This window comes from Phacochoerus africanus, unplaced genomic scaffold, assembly GCF_016906955.1.
Source record: "Phacochoerus africanus isolate WHEZ1 unplaced genomic scaffold, ROS_Pafr_v1 Scaffold_194, whole genome shotgun sequence".
Classification (NCBI taxonomy): Eukaryota; Metazoa; Chordata; class Mammalia; order Artiodactyla; family Suidae; genus Phacochoerus; species Phacochoerus africanus.
In genome coordinates this window covers 27,726-49,872 of record NW_025927391.1, presented here as the reverse complement: position 1 = coordinate 49,872, position 22,147 = coordinate 27,726, and the positions used below count along the sequence as shown (strand labels likewise).

The 22,147-nt window shown below is 46.7% G+C and overlaps 1 protein-coding gene across 1 annotated transcript; it reads right to left on the bottom strand.

Annotated features, from left to right (window-relative positions):
• Nucleotides 1–3,984: 3,984 nt before the first annotated feature.
• Nucleotides 3,985–10,136, bottom strand: LOC125119258 (uncharacterized). The gene is made up of 5 exons (XM_047766102.1): nt 9,993–10,136; nt 9,570–9,798; nt 7,138–7,358; nt 5,871–6,594; nt 3,985–4,481 (listed from the first exon to the last, which is right to left on the bottom strand). Exons 1-5 carry the CDS (start codon nt 10,134–10,136, stop codon nt 4,327–4,329), a joined length of 1,473 nt encoding a protein of 490 aa, XP_047622058.1. The 3' UTR covers nt 3,985–4,326.
• Between the last annotated feature and the right edge of the window lie 12,011 nt (nt 10,137–22,147).

The window sequence follows — 22,147 nt, the reverse complement described above, 5'->3', positions numbered from 1 at the left end:
TAACACTCACCTTTGCCTTCCATGTTCTGCTCTGACATGTAAAAGTATTAACTTGCATTTCAAATCTGTTTGTTTAAAATAAGACTAGTGACACAATTGCACAGCATTTTTAGGTGATGATAAAAAACAAAAGACATTTGGAATTCCCTTCGTGGCACAGCGGAAACAAATCTGACTAGGATCCATGAGGACTCAGGTTTGATCTTTGGCCTTGCTCAGTGGGTTAAAGATCCAGCCTTACCACGAGCTGTGGTGTATGTCAGTCACAGAGGCTTGGATCCCACGTTGCTGTGGCTGTGCTGTAGGCCAGCAGCTGCAGCTCCGTATGCCTCAGGTGTGGCCCTAAGAAAAAGACAAAAAACAAAAACAAAACCAAAACCAAAAAACAAAAACAAAAGACATTCACATCAAAAATGAGCAAGCAGGAGTTCGCAGTGGTTAATGAATCCAACTAGGAACCATGAGGTTGTGGGTTTGATCTCTGGCCTTGCTCAGTGGGTTAAGGATCTGCGTTGCTGTGAGCTGTGGTGTAGGTTACAGATGCGGCTTGGATCCCACATTGCTGTGGCTCTGGTGTAGGCCAGTGGCTACAGCTCCAATTAGACCCCTAGGCTGGGAACCTCCATATGTAGTGGAAGTGGCCCTAGAAAAGACAAAAAAAAAAAAAAAAAAAGAGCAAGCAGCTAGCAACCATTAAAGGAAAAAATCTTAAACCCAGCAGAAGAATGGGGAACTTAAAGAGGGAAGATCTTAACTGTTTTCAACACACACACACAACTATGTGAGATGATGGCTGTGTTCACTTGATTATGTATACATAATGAACACAGTATATTAAATCATTATGTTGTACATCTCAGAAATAAATAAAAAGGAAGAATGGGAGCATAGGAAGAAGTTTGAACCAGAGAGACAATCTTCCTCCAGATGAAAAAGTTTCCTTCCTGTTCTATCTCCTTCTATCACCCAATCATTTCTGACAACACAAACACAGTGCACACACAGCCGTGTCAGAATAACAATTCCAACACCAATAATATGACAACCCAGATCCTTGTAATTTGGGGCAATTTTTAAAAATCTAGGTCTATCCCCCTAGAGAGTAATTGTAAAATTACTGCCTCTTAAAGTCACTTGAAGTAGTTCCTCTTTGTGTGGTTATGATACCAACTTGTCATACATTTAGGATCTTTTTTGTTCATTTTGCTTTCAATTTTAAGAATTGTTTTACATCATTATAAAACAACTTTTAAAGTATTAAAAACTTCCCAAACCAAATCTACAAATTACAGTCAGAGATGTTTAGCTTTTATCCAAGTGTCCTCCATATATATATAGAGAGAGAGCAAGCCTTGGTTCTCTCCTTTCCCCGTCTTTAGGATCTCATCTCTCACTACACCGCCCCCACCCCGTGGCTGCACCTGCTACAGTTTATGGTTTATGGAAGTTCCTGGACCAGGGATTGAACCCCAGCCAAACTGCAGCTGTCACCTATGCGCAGCTATGGCGACACTGGATCCTTTTAACCCACTGTACCCAGCAGGGGATGGAACCCTTGCCTCCACCTCTGCAGCGACCCAAGCCGCTGCAGTGGGATTCTTAACCCACTGTGCAAAAGCGGAAACTCCTCACTATATCTTCGTATTGGTAAAGGATATAATTTGTGATGGAAACTGAGATGTTCTGCTCCACTGCTCCACCTGTATTATTGATTTAGAATGAGAAAACAGAAGGAAAACATAAAGGGATGGGGGAACATGAGAAAAGGGATTCTCTCTCAAGAGTGGAGCAACTTAATTTTGATTCATACTTGTCAGCATCAGATAAATGGACTCTCTTCTGGTTTCCTACCAACAGATGTGAAAAGATAGAGACTCTCTTGATCTTGTCTACGGTTATCTTGAGGTTTGTGAAAAGATGTTTTAGAAAATAGAGAAAAATATTTAAAACATGGATAGGGCAGGAGGTAGTGACAATTCATAAAATCCATTTATTATTAATCACTAGAGATCATTAAACAAAACGGAGTTACCGTTGTGGCACAGCAGAAACTAACCCGGCTAGGAACCATGAGGTTGCGGTTCCATCCCTGGCCTCATTCAGTGGGTTAAGGATCTGGTGGTGTGCTGTAGGTTGCAGATGTGGCTTGGATCTGACGTTGCTATGACTCTGACGTAGGCCGGTGGGCTATAGCTCAGATTAGACCCCTAGCCTGGGAACCTCCATGTGCCTCAGGTGTGGCCCTACAAAGACAAATAATAATAATAATAATAATAATAAAATAAAGTCCCTGGCAGGTGGTTTGTGTTTACTTTAGGGCCAAAAAGCACTAAGTGGATTGTGTTCTGGGCAGTTTGGGAACCATCTCCCTGTAAGAGGCGGGGTGGGGGAGGAAACACATCCCAGAACCTCTGTTTCTGGGAGCGGTTGTGCTACTTCCTGCTGAGCATTGGCCAGCAGAACTGCTCTCAGATTCTGAGCCAGTTGAAAACCAGAGCCACCTCCTTGGAGAAGCAGACATACCAGGCAACTCTGCCTGAAGTACCACAGTATCTCTCTCCTCTTCCCCTCACTCTAAAGGTGAAGACAGTTATCTTTTTTTTTTTTAATTAATTATTTTTTTAATTGTGTTTTTTGTCTTTTTCTAGGGCCGCACCTGTGGCATATGGAGGTTCCCAGGCTAGGGGTCTAATTGGAGCTGTAGCCACCAGCCCACGCCAGAGCCACAGCAACACGGGATCTGAGCCACGTCTGCAACCTACACCACAGCTCACGGCAATGCCTGATCCTTAACCCACTGAGCAAGGCCAGGGATGGAACCTGAAACCTCACGGTTCCTAGTTGGATTCATTAACCACTGAGCCACGACGGGAACTCCCAGTTATCTTTTTGTTACTGGAAATTACTGCGGGACTTCAAGTCTATGATATTTTACATATAACTAAAATCTTTTGATTCTTGTTGGACAGATTAACTTAGAGGCTGGATCCAGGGGTAGATGGCAAGATCCTTATGAGTGGATTAAAAAAATTAGCATGAGTGAATACTGAATATTTGTAATTTTTTTCCCATGCTGTCAGTATGCTGAAGTTTCCCAGGCCAGGGATTGAGCCCTCTCCACAGCAGTGACAACATATCCTTAACTCACTTCACCTCCAGAAAGCTCCCATAGAATGTTTTATAATATCTGTTGAGTTTTGTCTTTCATACTTTCTTTTTTGTCTTTCATACTTTTTATGCATGGAGTTACACTGGTCAATTTGTCCCTAAGATACACCCAATTTGGTCTTAATTATCTATTTATCTATCGACCTATCTATCATCTACCTACCCATCATTTCATATATATATGGTTTCACTTTCCTAATATTTCACTCAGAATACTTGCATATTTGCATTACTGTTCATAAATGAGATTAGCCTGTGGTTTTTCTTTTTGAAAAATCGCTTTTAGGTTTCGTGTCAGAGTAATTTTAGTCTCAGAAATGAGTTGGGAAATGTTCCCTTTCTCCATCCTTTTTAAATTTGTGCTAGTGCAGAGTTTTTTCTTCTGTTGAAGACAATCAATCCTGGTAAACAACAAGGCTTTGCTGGATCCCAGCCCCCAGATCTTGCCAGGGTAAAGTGGATACATTCTGAAACATGAATGCAACATGGCTAATTCTGGAATGTTAAGAAACATCAAGAATTATGGTCTTATAATACAGTTCCTGGCTTCAAAAGAAGTATTGCACAGTGAATTCAGTTCTTTTCAGTGAACTCAAGTTTTTGTTTTTTTTTTTTACTCTACCAATAAGAATGAGTCATAATATAACCACGCTGATATTAGAAAACCCTCACTGATATTAAAAACCCTCAAGTTTATCAAAAGTCTGAAAGTGTTGTACCTGGACATTGTATGCCATTCAATATTTACCATTTTCTTGTACACTGTGTTTTATCATAATAATCATATTAATCAACTTATCATAATAATACTACTAAAAGGTAATGATTTTTAAAACCATGCGCTACAAACTTCTCCTCGACCCTCAACTTTATCCTAGGTGCCAAATATTTCCAGGTGCTATATATATGCCATGACAAAAACATGAAGAAGTACTTTTTGAAATTATAGCAGCACTTGGTTACAAACTACATATGTTATTTTCCAAAATGGTTCATATAATTATAACTTATCTGACAGGAAACAACAGATGTTTGATATTTTAAAAGGCTCACTCATTGTGGTTTTTATTGCGAGCCACCACTGGACCTGGTGCTGCGATCCTTTAACACACTGCACCGGGCCTGGGGTCAAACCCACACCTCTGCATCAAATATCGTCTAGGATGGTCCAGTTCCCCACCATTCTGCCCTTTGTTGATTTTTGACACCCCAAGAGGCCTGGAACATTTTACCTTCTGAGCCCAGACACACTGCTTCCTTAGGCTTCTTTGGGCAGCCCTGGAGACTGAAGCTATGGCTCAGCCGTGTTTTTCCTGTAGAAAGCAGGGTTGGAATTCTGCGGTGGAGAGGCATCATTAGCCTTACTCCAGGAAACTTTTGGGCCATTGGGCACTGCCTTACTACCTCAAGCTGGTTGACCCCCCCGCCCCCCGCCCCTTCAGCCACAGGCCTCAATTCTCCTTGGACTAGGATCGAACCCACACCTCTGCAGCAACTTGAGCCACTGCAGTCCCATTCTTAACCCACTGTGCCATGGCAGGAACTCCATTTGTCCACTGTTTCTATGGGCAGTCATGGTTGGCATTGGTCTTGGTTGACATTGATTTAAAATGCCAGAATTGATGGAATTAAGGGGGAAATTGGGCCATTCCATCATCAGATCCTTCTTACCAGCTGCAAGTCCTGGAGTTGCTTTCACAGGGAAAACCAAAAGTAGAGCATTCAAAATCAAGATGTGGCTTACACTCTCCAAGATTTGTTTCCATTACACCTTTATATTGCTGACGAACATTCATTTAAAACTACTCCTCTTTTACTTGTTCTTTCCCTCCTTTTCCTCCTCTCCCTAGATCAGTTTGCCTAATGGAAGACGAATCATTAAATAAAGAGTCTTCTAAATAGGTTGCTGGAAGCCACTTTACCAAATTACTCACTGCTTGAATCTTTTAGTTCACTGAGCAGTTTTAATGAACTATGATTGCATTTTAAAGAACGTGGAATTTGTGTCTGTCTCAACTGTTTTTCTGCTGCTGCCAATCCATGTGGAATTAAAAAAAAAAATCCTAGAAAAAGATAAAGGTCAAAGCTGACCCTTATGTAGTGTTAAGTGCTAATGGCACAAAATACAGAGAGTGAGCTTGATTTTGTAAACATATATGTATTACATGCATTTCCACAAATATGCCTGTATGTGAGATAAAGGTATGAAAATGTCAACTAAGAGTGATGTAAGTACTGGTTGCAATTATAGGTGATTGACTTTTATTCTTGAGTCTGTTTTCCTTTTTCATGTTTTTCACAAAGGATGCATATTGTTTCTGTACTACTAAAACGGGTTACCACAGGGACTGGTATGCCTTAAATATAACTTCTGGAACTGGACCTGGACATGCCAACGCTGCCCCTCACCGGCTGCAGGACTTTGAGTAAATGAAATGAACTACCCTCTTCCCAGCAGGTGTTATCACTTGATACACGCGGGTAATAAATTTGTTACTGGTTAGGATTAAATGGCACCATATGTAGGGTCTCAGGCACACTCAGTAGGGATTCCTTGATTAGGGAACCCAGCTCTGAGCTCAACCCTTAATCCAAGGCAGTGTTGAGATCTCAGTGCCTCAGGAGCTCTCCTTGCTCCGACCCATGACCCTGACCTAAAATCCCGACAGGGAGGGAGCCGCTGCCTCCTCTTGCCTTCGCACCTCGGTGGCTGGGGTGACTCCTTCTCCCCGGCGGTCTCTTGAGGATGAGGTGCAGTCTCGTCCCAGGCTCCACGAGTTTTCGGTGAGTACAGCGAGGAGGCCGGGATGGGCAGCGGGTAAGTAGGAACGCGGTGGCGCCCAGCACCCTCCCCTGCTTGTTAGGGGTGCAGCGAGGGGAAGGCGCGCTGGTGCGGCGGCTCGCAGGACTGGGGCTGTGCGCTCCGGGTGGGCGGCCGGAAAGTGGGGCTGGAAGACTTGGGGTGGTGTGGGGCGGGGCGGAGGTGACGCCAGGCTCTCTGGGGCTGGGAAAGGTCCTTGGCTCGCGGACGGCACTAGTCAAGAGCACCTGGAACAGGAAGGTGGCCGAGTCACGCTCAGAACGGTGGGCGCTCCGGCCGCGGGGCAGCCTTGGCCCGCGCCACCCCAGCCCCTGCGTGCTTAGCGCCCCAGCGCCTCGCCTTTGGCTGGTGTCTCCAGTTCCTCCAGCCCCTTGATGACCCCTGCTTCCTCTGCTTCCGTTTACCACCCACCCGGATGCCTGCAGCTGCCGGCCCTGCTTGTTTGGGGTGCGGCGAGGGGAGGTTCGCCGGTGCAGGGGTTCGCAGGGCTGCGGTTGTGGGTTCCCGGTGGGCGGCCGGAAACTGAGACAGGAAGCCTTGGGGTGTGTGTGTGTGTGTTTGTGTGTCTGTGTGTCTGGTGGGGGTGCTTGGCAGGCGACGCCAAGCTCTCAAGGGCTGGGACAGGTCCTTCGTTCGCGGAGGGCACTAGTCAAGAGCACCAGACCAAAAAAAAAAAAAAAAGGAGTTCCCGTCGTGGCGCTGTGGTTAACGAATCCGACTAGGAACCATGAGGTTGAGGGTTCGGTCCCTGCCCTTGCTCAGTGGGTTAACGATCCGGCATTGCCGTGAGCTGTGGTGTAGGTTGCAGACGCGGCTCGGATCCCGCGTTGCTGTGGCTCTGGCGTAGGCCGGTGGCTGCAGCTCCGATTCAACCCCTAGCCTGGGAACCTCCATATGCCGCAGCAGCGGCCCAAGAAATAGCAAAAAGACAAAAAAAAAAAAAAAAAAGCACTGGAACGCGGAGGTGGCCGAGCCACACTTGGGACCGTGGGCGCCCCGGACGCGGGGCCGCCTTGGCCCGCGCCACCCCAGCCCCCGCGTGCTTAGCGCCCCAGCGCAGCGCCTTCGTCTGGTTTCTCCCGCCCCTGGATGGTCCCTGTTCCCTCGGCTTCTGTCTATCACCCACCTGCAGCCGCTGGCCTCTCTACCCCCGGGTGCTCAAAGAAAACCAGCAGCGCCCCGGAGAGAAAGAGGGTCCCCCGTCCTTTGGGGCCGCGCGGGACCCGGGTGCGGGGGTTAGACCCCCGACCATCCATTTCCCAAAAGTCGCCGCAGATGTGCGGCCACCGGGAGTCACGTAGTGTGCGGCGAGCGTCGGAGCTCGGAGAGACCTGGGCGGGGGTGACCGGGCGAAGCCAGAGTGCAGAGGCTTCTCAAGAAAGGGGAAGCTCCTTGCGGGGGTGCAGCTTTCGGCCGAAATTTAGCTCCGCAGGAGCTTGGGATGTTTGCTGTTCTCCCCTCGCCTTTAGTTTCATTTATTCTCTTCCAAAGAGCATGTTCTTTTCCCGGATGTTGGGTGTTTCCATCTCCCTCAGAAAGGATACGCCATGAAAGGAACATGCAGATCGTTGAACATTCTTTGGTTGGAGTCTGAGGAAGGCTCATTTTGACTCTAAGGAGACTCGCGTTTTCGGGGAGTGTAAAATTTGCAAAATTAGGATGTTTCCCCGCCCCATCTTTCTTGAAGACAACTCTCTCACTCCCCGACCCCCAATACCAGCTGTCTGCTGCGCAAAAGCTTGAGGAGCCCAGGCCTGGAGTCTTTGGTGGTTAAGAGTACGTAGAGAGATTTCACAAGATTCAGCTGTAATGGTGGTGCTTGGGGGCGAGAGAGAAAGAACTAGAAGTCCTGAGGCGGAAGGGAGTGGCTTTGGATTGAAGCAAAGCTCAAGATGACCCCAGAGGGGAAGCCTTTGGGGCACCACCCCCTCTCTTTTCTGTCGCATTCCAGCTTCTAGTCCTCCTCATGCTTGTAGTTAACAGTACTGTTTTAGACTTAAACATTTTGCTAAGTGAGATCTTGAAGTGTACTTGCCACATGCAAACAACAACAAGGGGGTGTGCGTGTGAAAGAAAGCTTTTGGAGGTGATGCGTTTTTGTTGTATAGCTTGTGGTTTTGCCAGTGTATGCCTCTGTCCAAACTGATGAAGTTGCTTACAGTAAATATGTATGGCTTTTTGTTTGCCTGTCATACCTCAGTGAAATGGTTAAAAAAAAAAAAAAGCTACCTTTGGAGTTCCTGCTGTGTTGCGATGGGTTAAGATTGGCACTGCATTGGCTTGAGTTGCTGGGGAAGCATGGATTTGATCCCATGTGGGCACAGTGGGGTAAAGGATCTGAGGGTGCCCCAGCTGTGGCTGAGATTCAGTCCCTGGCCTGGGAACTTCCATATGCAGTGGATGCGGCCATTAAGAAAAAGGTACATTCAGTGGTCTAAAAACTTTCTGTATCAATAGTTTACAGTGTAGATCATAGTTACAGAAATGAAACTTGAGACCATATTACTATTTCATTTAGAAACTTTATTAAAACGACTGATTTTTCTCAGACAAGTTATATCCAATGCCTTTTTTTTTTTTTAAATTGAAGTCTGGTTGATTTCCAATATAGTGTTCCTGGTATACAGCAAGTAACTTATAAAAACACACAAGTACACATACATATACATCCCACCATCCTTTTTCATATTCTTCTCCAATATGTTTTTTTTTTTAAATGGGATATTGAATGTAATTCCCTGAGCTAAACAGTAGGATCTTATTGTTTATCTGTTTTATGCAACTTTGTTGTTTAACTATTTTACATGTAGTCCTCTGTATCTGCTAATCCCAAACTCCTAATATGTCCCTTCTCCACCCCCTTTCTCCTCTGGTAACCATAAATTGTCTATGTTTGTGAATCTGTTTCTGTTTTGCAAATAAGTTCATTTGTGTCATAATTTAGTTTCCACATGGCTGAGTAGTATTCCATATGTATGCACTATGTCCTGTGTGCATTCATCTGTCAGTGGCCATTTACTTTATTTCCAGGTCTTGGTTATTGCAGATGGTGCTGCTATGAACACTGGGGTGCATTATCTTTTCGAATCAGGGTTTTCTTCAGCTATGTATGTGCCCAGGTGTGGGGTTGCTGCATCAAATGGTGACTCCACTTTTAGTTTTTCAAGGAACATCCATACCGTTGTTCTCCTTAGTGGTTGTACTAGTTTACATTTCCATCAGAAGTTCCATCCAATGTTAATGGGACTATTAGGCATTAAATATAACTTTGAAATTAGACCGCAAATTCCAACACTGCCTCGCACTAGCTGTAGGACTTTGAGTAAATCAAATTGAACGACCCTCTCCCCCAGCAGGTGTTATCACTTGATACACGCGGGTAATAAATATCTTAGTAATGAGGGTTAAAAGGCACCATGTGTGGGGTCTCAGGCACACTCAGTAGGGATTCCTTGATTAGGGAAGGAGCTATGAGCCCAACCAACCCTTGATCCAAGGCCCTCCCTGCACTGGAGGTGGGTGAGGGTGTTGGTTCCAGACCAATGATCCCGCCGGGGAGGGAGCCGCTGCCTCCTCTTGCCTTCGCACCTCGGTGGCTGGGGTGACTCCTTCTCCCCGGCGGCGTCTTGAGGATGAGGTGCAGTCTCGTCCCAGGCTCCACGAGTTTTCGGTGAGTACAGTGAGGAGGCCGGGATGGGCAGCGGGTAAGTAGGAACGCGGTGGCGCCCCACACCCTCCCCTGCTGGGGTGCGGCGAGGGGAAGGCGCGCCGGTGCCGCGGCTTTGAGGGTCCTTGGTTCGTGGAGGGCTCTAGTCAAAAGCAGCTGGAAAGTGGAGGTAGCCGAGCCACGCTCACGGCGGTGGGCGCCCTGGTCGCGGGGCCGCCTTGACAGGCGCCACCCCAGCCCCGGTGCGCACCAGCGCCCCAGCGGGCACCTTCGCCTGGTTCTTCCAGCTCATCCAGCCCCTCGGTCACCCCTGTTCCCTCGTCTTTTGTCTCCCACCCACCCGGATGCCTGCAGCCGCTGACCTTTCTCCCCCAGGGGCTCAAAGAAACACCAGCAGCGTCCCGGGAGGAGAAAGAGGGTCCCCCGTCCTTTGGGGCCGCGCGGGACCCGGCTGCGGGGGATGGACTCCCCGCTACCCATTTCCTAAAAGCCGCAGATTTTCGGCCACCAGAAGCCGCCTAGTGCAAGGCAAGCGTCGGAGTTTGGAGAGGCCTGGGGGGTGTGACCGGGTGGTGCAGAGGCTTCTCAAGAAAGGGGCAGCTTTTTTGCGGGGGAGGGGGGGAGCTTTCGGCCGAAATTTAGCTCCGCTGGGGCTTGGGATGTTTGCTTTTCCTCCCCAGCGTCTGCTTTATTCTCTTCCAAAGAGCATGTTCTTTTGCCGGATTCTGGGCATTTTCCGACCTCCTCAAAAAGGATATGCCGGGAAAGGAACATGCAGATAGTTTAACATTCTTTGGTTGGAGTCTGAGGAAATTTCACCTTGACGCTAAGGAGGCTTGGCGCTTTCAGGGAGTGTAAAATTTGCAAAATTAAGATTACCCCCCCCCGCCCCGTCTTTCTTAAAGACAACTCTCTCTTCCCCTGCCCCAGCTTTCTTCAGCATAAAGCCTTGATGAGCCCTAGGCTGGAATCACTGGAAGTTAAGGAGTCTGGGGGGGGGGGGGGGATTTGAAAAGTTGCAGCTGTAATGGAGGTGCTGGGCAGTGGGGGGGAAGAGAAAGAAAGAACTGGAAAGTCCCGGAAGTGGGGAGGGAGTGGCTTTAGACTGAAGCAAGGCTCAGGATGACCCCAGGGGAGAAGCCTTTGTGCCCCCCCCTTTCCTTTCTCTCCATTCCTGCTTCCAGTCCTCACTCAGGCTTGTAGTTAACAGTAGTAGTTTAGATTTAAAATTTTGCCAAGTGAGATTTTTAAGTGTACGTGTTACATGCAAAATATATATATATAAATTATGTATATATATATATATATATATATATATATATATATATAAAAGGGGGTGAGAGGAAACTTTAGGAGGTGATGTATTTGTTTGCATAGCTTGTGGTTTTGCCACTGTATGCTTCTCTCCAAACTGATGAATTTGCTTATGGTAAATATTATGGCTTGTTTGTCTGTCAGTCATACCTCAATAAAATGGTTTTTAAAAAAGTTGCATTTGGATTTCTTGTTGTGTTGTAATGGTTTAAGAATCTGACTGCGGTGGCTTAAAGTGAGTTAAAAGATCTGAAGGTGCCCCAGGCTGAGGTTCAATCCCTGGCCTGGGAAATTCCATAAGCAGTGGGTGTGGCCATTGAAATAAAAGTTGCATTCACTGGTCTAAAAGTTTTCCATGTCAAGTTTACAATGTAAACTATGGAAATGAAATTTCAGACACCATAGTAACATTTCATTTAGAAACTTTCTTAAAAGGACTGATTTCTTCAGTACAAGTTATATCCAATAGTTTTTTTTAATTTTTATTTTTTAAATTGTAGTTGATTTACAGTGTTGTTAGTTTCTGGTATACAGCAGTTTCTGTTTTGCAAATAAGTTCATTTGTGTCATAATTTAGTTTCCACATGGCTGAGTAGTATTCCATATGTATGCACTATGTCCTGTGTGCATTCATCTGTCAGTGGCCATTTACTTTATTTCCAGGTCTTGGTTATTGCAGATGGTGCTGCTATGAACACTGGGGTGCATTATCTTTTCGAATCAGGGTTTTCTTCAGCTATGTATGTGCCCAGGTGTGGGGTTGCTGCATCAAATGGTGACTCCACTTTTAGTTTTTCAAGGAACATCCATACCGTTGTTCTCCTTAGTGGTTGTACTAGTTTACATTTCCATCAGAAGTTCCATCCAATGTTAATGGGACTATTAGGCATTAATATAACTTTTGAAATTAGACCTGCAAATTCCAACACTGCCTCGCACTAGCTGTAGGACTTTGAGTAAATCAAATTGAACGACCCTCTCCCCCAGCAGGTGTTATCACTTGATACACGCGGGTAATAAATATCTTAGTAATGAGGGTTAAAAGGCACCATGTGTGGGGTCTCAGGCACACTCAGTAGGGATTCCTTGATTAGGGAAGGAGCTATGAGCCCAACCAACCCTTGATCCAAGGCCCTCCCTGCACTGGAGGTGGGTGAGGGTGTTGGTTCCAGACCAATGATCCCGCCGGGGAGGGAGCCGCTGCCTCCCTTGCCTTCGCACCTCGGTGGCTGGGGTGACTCCTTCTCCCCGGCGGCGTCTTGAGGATGAGGTGCAGTCTCGTCCCAGGCTCCACGAGTTTTCGGTGAGTACAGTGAGGAGGCCGGGATGGGCAGCGGGTAAGTAGGAACGCGGTGGCGCCCACACCCTCCCCTGCTGGGGTGCGGCGAGGGGAAGGCGCGCCGGTGCCGCGGCTTTGAGGGTCCTTGGTTCGTGGAGGGCTCTAGTCAAAAGCAGCTGGAAAGTGGAGGTAGCCGAGCCACGCTCACGGCGGTGGGCGCCCTGGTCGCGGGGCCGCCTTGACAGGCGCCACCCCAGCCCCGGTGCGCACCAGCGCCCCAGCGCGGCACCTTCGCCTGGTTCTTCCAGCTCATCCAGCCCCTCGGTCACCCCTGTTCCCTCGTCTTTTGTCTCCCACCCACCCGGATGCCTGCAGCCGCTGACCTTTCTCCCCCAGGGGCTCAAAGAAACACCAGCAGCGTCCCGGGAGGAGAAAGAGGGTCCCCCGTCCTTTGGGGCCGCGCGGGACCCGGCTGCGGGGGATGGACTCCCCGCTACCCATTTCCTAAAAGCCGCAGATTTTCGGCCACCAGAAGCCGCCTAGTGCAAGGCAAGCGTCGGAGTTTGGAGAGGCCTGGGCGGGTGTGACCGGGTGGTGCAGAGGCTTCTCAAGAAAGGGGCAGCTTTTTTGCGGGGGAGGGGGGGAGCTTTCGGCCGAAATTTAGCTCCGCTGGGGCTTGGGATGTTTGCTTTTCCTCCCCAGCGTCTGCTTTATTCTCTTCCAAAGAGCATGTTCTTTTGCCGGATTCTGGGCATTTTCCGACCTCCTCAAAAAGGATATGCCGGGAAAGGAACATGCAGATAGTTTAACATTCTTTGGTTGGAGTCTGAGGAAGTTTCACCTTGACGCTAAGGAGGCTTGGCGCTTTCAGGGAGTGTAAAATTTGCAAAATTAAGATTACCTACCCCCCCCCGCCCCGTCTTTCTTAAAGACAACTCTCTCTTCCCCTGCCCCAGCTTTCTTCAGCATAAAGCCTTGATGAGCCCTAGGCTGGAATCACTGGAAGTTAAGGAGTCTGGGGGGGGGGGGGGGATTTGAAAAGTTGCAGCTGTAATGGAGGTGCTGGGCAGTGGGGGGGAAGAGAAAGAAAGAAACTGGAAAGTCCCGGAAGTGGGAGGAGAGTGGCTTTAGACTGAAGCAGGCTCAGGATGACCCCAGGGGAGAAGCCTTTGTGCCCCCCCTTTCCTTTCTCTCCCATTCCTGCTTCCAGTCCTCACTCAGGCTTGTAGTTAACAGTAGTAGTTTAGATTTAAAATTTTGCCAAGTGAGATTTTTAAGTGTACGTGTTACATGCAAAATATATATATATAAATTATGTATATATCTATTATATATATAATATATATAGGGGGTGAGAGGAAACTTTAGGAGGTGATGTATTTGTTTGCATAGCTTGTGGTTTTGCCACTGTATGCTTCTCTCCAAACTGATGAATTTCTTATGGTAAATATTTATGGCTTGTTTGTCTGTCAGTCATACCTCAATAAAATGGTTTTTAAAAAAGTTGCATTTGGATTTCTTGTTGTGTTGTAATGGTTAAGAATCTGACTGCGGTGGCTTAAAGTGAGTTAAAAGATCTGAAGGTGCCCCAGGCTGAGGTTCAATCCCTGGCCTGGGAAATTCCATAAGCAGTGGGTGTGGCCATTGAAATAAAAGTTGCATTCACTGGTCTAAAAGTTTTCCATGTCAGTAGTTTACAATGTAAACTATGGAAATGAAATTTCAGACACCATAGTAACATTTCATTTAGAAACTTTCTTAAAAGGACTGATTTCTTCAGTACAAGTTATATCCAATAGTTTTTTTTAATTTTTATTTTTTAAATTGTAGTTGATTTACAGTGTTGTTAGTTTCTGGTATACAGCAGTTTCTGTTTTGCAAATAAGTTCATTTGTGTCATAATTTAGTTTCCACATGGCTGAGTAGTATTCCATATGTATGCACTATGTCCTGTGTGCATTCATCTGTCAGTGGCCATTTACTTTATTTCCAGGTCTTGGTTATTGCAGATGGTGCTGCTATGAACACTGGGGTGCATTATCTTTTCGAATCAGGGTTTTTCTTCAGCTATGTATTGCCCAGGTGTGGGGTTGCTGCATCAAATGGTGACTCCACTTTTAGTTTTTCAAGGAACATCCATACCGTTGTTCTCCTTAGTGGTTGTACTAGTTTACATTTCCATCAGAAGTTCCATCCAATGTTAATGGGACTATTAGGCATTGAATATAACTTTTGAAATTCAGACCTGCAAATTCCAACACTGCCTCGCACTAGCTGTAGGACTTTGAGTAAATCAAATTGAACGACCCTCTCCCCCAGCAGGTGTTATCACTTGATACACGCGGGTAATAAATATCTTAGTAATGAGGGTTAAAAGGCACCATGTGTGGGGTCTCAGGCACACTCAGTAGGGATTCCTTGATTAGGGAAGGAGCTATGAGCCCAACCAACCCTTGATCCAAGGCAGTGTTGAGATCTCAGTGCCTCCCAAGGCCCTCCCTGCACTGGAGTGGGTGAGGGTGTTGGTTCCAGACCAATGATCCCGCCGTGGGAGGAGCCGCTGCCTCCTCTTGCCTTCGCACCTCGGTGGCTGGGGTGACTCCTTCTCCCCGGCGGCGTCTTGAGGATGAGGTGCAGTCTCGTCCCAGGCTCCACGAGTTTTCGGTGAGTACAGTGAGGAGGCCGGGATGGGCAGCGGGTAAGTAGGAACGCGGTGGCGCCCCACACCCTCCCCTGCTGGGGTGCGGCGAGGGGAAGGCGCGCCGGTGCCGCGGCTTTGAGGGTCCTTGGTTCGTGGAGGGCTCTAGTCAAAAGCAGCTGGAAAGTGGAGGTAGCCGAGCCACGCTCACGGCGGTGGGCGCCCTGGTCGCGGGGCCGCCTTGACAGGCGCCACCCCAGCCCCGGTGCGCACCAGCGCCCCAGCGCGGCACCTTCGCCTGGTTCTTCCAGCTCATCCAGCCCCTCGGTCACCCCTGTTCCCTCGTCTTTTGTCTCCCACCCACCCGGATGCCTGCAGCCGCTGACCTTTCTCCCCCAGGGGCTCAAAGAAACACCAGCAGCGTCCCGGGAGGAGAAAGAGGGTCCCCCGTCCTTTGGGGCCGCGCGGGACCCGGCTGCGGGGGATGGACTCCCCGCTACCCATTTCCTAAAAGCCGCAGATTTTCGGCCACCAGAAGCCGCCTAGGCAAGGCAAGCGTCAGAGTCGAGTTTGGAGAGGCCTGGGCGGGTGTGACCGGGTGGTGCAGAGGCTTCTCAAGAAAGGGGCAGCTTTTTTGCGGGGGAGGGGGGGAGCTTTCGGCCGAAATTTAGCTCCGCTGGGGCTTGGGATGTTTGCTTTTCCTCCCCAGCGTCTGCTTTATTCTCTTCCAAAGAGCATGTTCTTTTGCCGGATTCTGGGCATTTTCCGACCTCCTCAAAAAGGATATGCCGGGAAAGGAACATGCAGATAGTTTAACATTCTTTGGTTGGAGTCTGAGGAAGTTTCACCTTGACGCTAAGGAGGCTTGGCGCTTTCAGGGAGTGTAAAATTTGCAAAATTAAGATTACCCCCCCCCGCCCCGTCTTTCTTAAAGACAACTCTCTCTTCCCCTGCCCCAGCTTTCTTCAGCATAAAGCTTGATGAGCCCTAGGCTGGAATCACTGGAAGTTAAGGAGTCTGGGGGGGGGGGATTTGAAAAGTTGCAGCTGTAATGGAGGTGCTGGGCAGTGGGGGGGAAGAGAAAGAAAGAACTGGAAAGTCCCGGAAGTGGGGAGGGAGTGGCTTTAGACTGAAGCAAGGCTCAGGATGACCCCAGGGGAGAAGCCTTTGTGCCCCCCCTTTCCTTTCTCTCCCATTCCTGCTTCCAGTCCTCACTCAGGCTTGTAGTTAACAGTAGTAGTTTAGATTTAAAATTTTGCCAAGTGAGATTTTTAAGTGTACGTGTTACATGCAAAATATATATATAAAATATATATATATATATATATATAAAAGGGGGTGAGAGGAAACTTTAGGAGGTGATGTATTTGTTTGCATAGCTTGTGGTTTTGCCACTGTATGCTTCTCTCCAAACTGATGAAGTTGCTTATGGTAAATATTTATGGCTTGTTTGTCTGTCAGTCATACCTCAATAAAATGGTTTTTAAAAAAGTTGCATTTGGATTTCTTGTTGTGTTGTAATGGTTTAAGAATCTGACTGCGGTGGCTTAAAGTGAGTTAAAAGATCTGAAGGTGCCCCAGGCTGAGGTTCAATCCCTGGCCTGGGAAATTCCATAAGCAGTGGGTGTGGCCATTGAAATAAAAGTTGCATTCACTGGTCTAAAAGTTTTCCATGTCAGTAGTTTACAATGTAAACTATGGAAATGAAATTTCAGACACCATAGTAACATTTCATTTAGAAACTTTCTTAAAAGGACTGATTTCTTCAGTACAAGTTATATCCAATAGTTTTTTTTAATTTTTATTTTTTAAATTGTAGTTGATTTACAGTGTTGTGTTAGTTTCTGGTATACAGCAGTTTCTGTTTTGCAAATAAGTTCATTTGTGTCATAATTTAGTTTCCACATGGCTGAGTAGTATTCCATATGTATGCACTATGTCCTGTGTGCATTCATCTGTCAGTGGCCATTTACTTTATTTCCAGGTCTTGGTTATTGCAGATGGTGCTGCTATGAACACTGGGGTGCATTATCTTTTCGAATCAGGGTTTTCTTCAGCTATGTATGTGCCCAGGTGTGGGGTTGCTGCATCAAATGGTGACTCCACTTTTAGTTTTTCAAGGAACATCCATACCGTTGTTCTCCTTAGTGGTTGTACTAGTTTACATTTCCATCAGAAGTTCCATCCAATGTTAATGGGACTATTAGGCATTGAATATAACTTTTGAAATTCAGACCTGCAAATTCCAACACTGCCTCGCACTAGCTGTAGGACTTTGAGTAAATCAAATTGAACGACCTTCTCCCCCAGCAGGTGTTATCACTTGATACACGCGGGTAATAAATATCTTAGTAATGAGGGTTAAAAGGCACCATGTGTGGGGTCTCAGGCACACTCAGTAGGGATTCCTTGATTAGGGAAGGAGCTATGAGCCCAACCAACCCTTGATCCAAGGCAGTGTTGAGATCTCAGTGCCTCCCAAGGCCCTCCCTGCACTGGAGGTGGGTGAGGGTGTTGGTTCCAGACCAATGATCCCGCCGGGGAGGGAGCCGCTGCCTCCTCTTGCCTTCGCACCTCGGTGGCTGGGGTGACTCCTTCTCCCCGGCGGCGTCTTGAGGATGAGGTGCAGTCTCGTCCCAGGCTCCACGAGTTTTCGGTGAGTACAGTGAGGAGGCCGGGATGGGCAGCGGGTAAGTAGGAACGCGGTGGCGCCCCACACCCTCCCCTGCTGGGGTGCGGCGAGGGGAAGGCGCGCTGGTGCGGCGGCTCGCAGGACTGGGGCTGTGCGCTCCAGGTGGGCGGCCGGAAAGTGGGACTGGAAGACTTGGGGTGGTGTGGGGCGGGGCGGAGGTGACGCCAGGCTCTCTGGGGCTGGGAAAGGTCCTTGGCTCGCGGACGGCACTAGTCAAGAGCACCTGGAACAGGAAGGTGGCCGAATCACGCTCAGAACGGTGGGCGCTCCGGCCGCGGGGCAGCCTTGGCCCGCGCCACCCCAGCCCCTGCGTGCTTAGCGCCCCAGCGCCTCGCCTTTGGCTGGTGTCCAGTTCCTCCAGCCCCTTGATGACCCCTGCTTCCTCTGCTTCCGTTTACCACCCACCCGGATGCCTGCAGCTGCCGCCCTCTCTCCCCCAGGGGCTCAAAGCAGCGCCAGCAGCGCTCCGGGAGCAGAGAGAGGGTCCCCGGCCCTTTGGGGCCGCGCAGGGGATTGTCTCCCCGCTATCCATTTCCCAAAAGTCGCCGCATATGTGCGGCCGCCAGGAGCCACGGAGAGTGTCAGTTCGGAGAGTCCTGGCCGGGGGTGACCAGGCGAAGCCAGAGTGCAGAGGCTTCTGAAGAAACGGGAAGCTCCTTGTGGGGTGCAGCTTTCGGCCGAAATTTAGCTCCGCGGGGGGCTTGGGATTTTTACCTTCCCTCCCCACCGTCTGCTTTATTCTCTTCCTAAGAGCATGTTCCTTTCCCGGATGTTGGGTGTTTTCCATCCTCCCTCAAAAAGGATACGCCGGGAAAGGAACATGCAGATCACTGAACATTCTTTGGTTGGAGTCTGAGGTAGGTTCATCTTGACGCTGAAGAGCCTTGAGCTTTCAGGGAGTGTAAAATTTGCAAAATTAGGATCCCGCCGCAAGTCTTTTTGAAAGGCAACCCTCCCATCCCCCGATCCCCACCCCCAGCTGCATAAAACCTTGATGAGCCCTGGGCTGTGAGTCTTTGGAGGTTAAGGAGTCTGTAGGAGGATTTGAAAAGTTGCAGCTGTAGACCAGAGGGAGAGAGAGGAGGAACTAGGAAGTCCTGGAAGGGGAAAGGAGTGGCTTTAGATGGAAGCAAAGCTCAGAATGACCCCAGAGGAGGTCTTTGTGGCCCCCGCCTCCTTCCTTTCTCTCCTGTTCCTGCTTTCAGTCCTCCCTCGTGCTTGTAGTTAGCAGTCCTGTTCTACAGTTTTGCTAAGTGAGATCTTTAAGTGTACTCCTCACATGCAAAAAATTGGGGGTGTGTGTGTGAGAGAGGGAACTTTTGGAGGTGATGTATTTGTGGCATAGCTTGTGGTTTTGCCAGTGTATGCCTCTGTCCAAACTGATGAAGTTGCTTACAGTAAATATGTATGGCTTTTTGTTTGCCTGTCATACCTCAGTGAAATGCTTTTTAAAAAGTTACATTTGGAGTTCCTGCTGTGTTGCAGTGGGTTAAGATTGGCACTGCATTGGCTTGAGTTGCTGGGGAAGCATGGATTTGATCCCATGTGGGCACAGTGGGGTAAAGGATCTGAGGGTGCCCCAGCTGTGGCTGAGATTCAGTCCCTGGCCTGGGAACTTGCATATGGAGTTTGTGCAGCCATTGAAATAAAAGTTACATTCAGTGGTCTAAAAATTTTCCATGTCAATAGTTTACAATGTAAGTTATATTTACAAATATGAACTTTCAGAGACCATATTACTATTTCATGTAGAAACTTTATTAAAAGGACTGATTTTTCTCAGACAAGCTATATCCTGTGGGTTTTGCTTTTTTTTAAAATTGAAGTCTAGTTGATTTACAATGTTGTGTTTGTGTGTGTGTTTCTGGTATACAGCAAGTAATTTAATGTGTGTATCTTCTTTTTCATGTTTTTCTCCTTTATGGCTTATTACAGGGTACTGAATATAGTTTCCTGTGCTAAACAGTAGGACCTTGTTATCTAGATTACATATAGTACTTTGTATCTGCTAATCCCAGACTCCTAATATATCCCTTTCCCACACCCTTTCTCCTCTGGTAACCATAGAATTTCTATGTATGAGAGTCTGTTTCTATTTTGTAACTAAGTTCATTTGCGTCGTAATTTAGTTTCCACATGGCTGAGTGGTATTCCATATGTTTGTACCTCGTCCTCTTTGTGCATTCATCTGTCAATGGCCATTTACTTTATTTCCACGTCTTGCTTATTGTAGATAATGCTGCCATGAACATTGGGGTGCATTATCTTTTCGAATTGGTGTTTTCTTCAGATATGTGCCCAGATATGGGGTTGCTAGATCAAATGGAGACTCTACTTTTAGTTTTTTAAGGAGCGTTTGTACTATTCTCCAAGTGGTTGTATTAGTTTACATTTCCACCAACAGATGTTCCATCCAATCTTTTTTTTAAACTTTTTTTAAGAATGATTTTTATTTTTTTCCATTTTAGCTGGTTTACAGTGTTTTGTCAATTTTCTACTATATAGCAAAGTGACCCAGTCACACATACATATATACATTCTTTTTCTCACATTATCCTCCATCAGGCTCCATCATAAGTGACTAGATATAGTTCCCAGTGCTATATAGCAGGATCTCATTGCTTATCCATTCCAAAGGCAATCATTTGCATCTATTAACCCCAGACTCCCAGTCCACCCCTCCCCCTTTGCAACCATAGTCTGTTTGCCATGTCCATGCGTTTGTTTCTTTTCTGAAGGTAGGTTCATTTGTGCCATGTATTAGGTTCCATATATAAGTGATATCATATGGTGTTTATCTTTCTCTTTCTGACTTAGTATGAGAATCTCTAGTTCCATCCATTGTTGCTGCAAATGGCAGTATTTTGTTCTTTTTTATGACTGAGTAGTATTCCATTGTGTACATGTACTACATCTTCTTGATCCATTTATCTGATATTAAGGTGGTTTTCATGTCTTGGCTATTGTGAATAGTGCTACAATGAACACAGAGGTGTATGAATCTTTTTGAATGAAATTTTGGTAGAGATGTATGCCCAGGAGTGGGATTGCTGGATCATATGGTAGTTCTATATTTAGTTTTCTGAGCTATCTCCATACTGTTTTCCTTAGTGGTTGTACCAATTTATATTCCCACCAACAGTGGGAGGAGGGCTCCCTTTTCTCCACACCCTCTTCAATATTTGTTATTTGTAGACTTATTTATTTTTTTGGGCGGGTGGGGGCACACTCATGGCTTATGGAAGTTCCCAGGCCAGGGATCCAATTGGAGCCACAGCTGCCAAATTACGCCACAGCTATGTGGGACCCTAGCCATGTTTGCAACCTATGCCACAGCTCATGGCAATGCCAGATCCCCAACCCACTGAGCAAGGCCAGGGATTGAACCTGCATCTCATGGGTACTAGTGAGATTTGTTTCTGCTGTGCTATAATGGGAACTCCTGTTGTTTGTGGACTTACTAATCATAACCATTTTGACCAGTGTGAGGTGATACTCATTGTAGTTTTGATTGGCGTTTCTCTAATAATGATGTTGAACATTTTTTCATGTGCCTGTTGGCCATCCCTATGCTTTCTTTGCGGAAATGTTTATTCAGTTCTTCTGCCCATTTTTCAATTGGGTTGTTTGTTTTCTTGCTGTTGAGTTGTATGCGTTGTTTGTATATTTTGGAGATTAAGCCCTTGTCAGTTGCATCATTTGCAACTATTTGCTCCCATTCCATAGGTTGTCTTTTTTTTTTTTTTTAATAGTTTCCTTTGCTGTGCAAAAGTTTGTAAGTTTGATTAGGTCCCATTGGTTTATTTTCTTGTTTTTATTCCTATTGCCTTGGGAGACTGACCTAAGAGGACATTTGTGTGACTGATGTCAGAGAAATGTTTTGCCTGTATACTCTTCTAGGAATTTTTTGGTGTCTTGTCTCATGTTTAAGTCTTTAAGCCATTTTGAGTTTATTTTTGTGCATGGTGTTGAGGGTGTGTTTTAGTTTCATTGATTCACATGCAGCTGTCCAGTTTTGCTAGCACCACTTGCCTAAGAGACTTTTTCCTGTTTTACATTCTTGCCTCCTTTGTTGCAGATCTATTGACCATAGATGTCTGGATTTGTTTCTGGGTTCTCTATTCTGTTCCATTGGCCTGTTTGTCTATTTTTATACACACTGCCTTGATTACTGTAGCTTTGTAACATTGTCTGAAGTTTGGAAGAGTGATGCCTCCTACTTCCCATCCTTCCCCCCACCCCATGCCCCAAGATTACTTTGCCAATTGTGGGTCTTTTATGATTCCATATAAATTTTGGGATTGTTTGTTGTAGTTCTGTGAAAAATACTATGGGTAGTTTGATAGGGATTGCATTAAATCTGTAGATTGCTTTCTGTAGTACGGCAATTTTAATTATTATTAATTATTAATTCTTCCACTCCTGGATCATGGAATATCTTTCCATTTCTTTGAATCCTCTTTCATTTCCTTGATTAATGTTTTATAGTTTTCAGTATATGTCTTTCACCTCTTTGGTCAGGTTTATTCCTAGGTATTTAATTCTTTTGAGTGATTTTAAAAGGTATT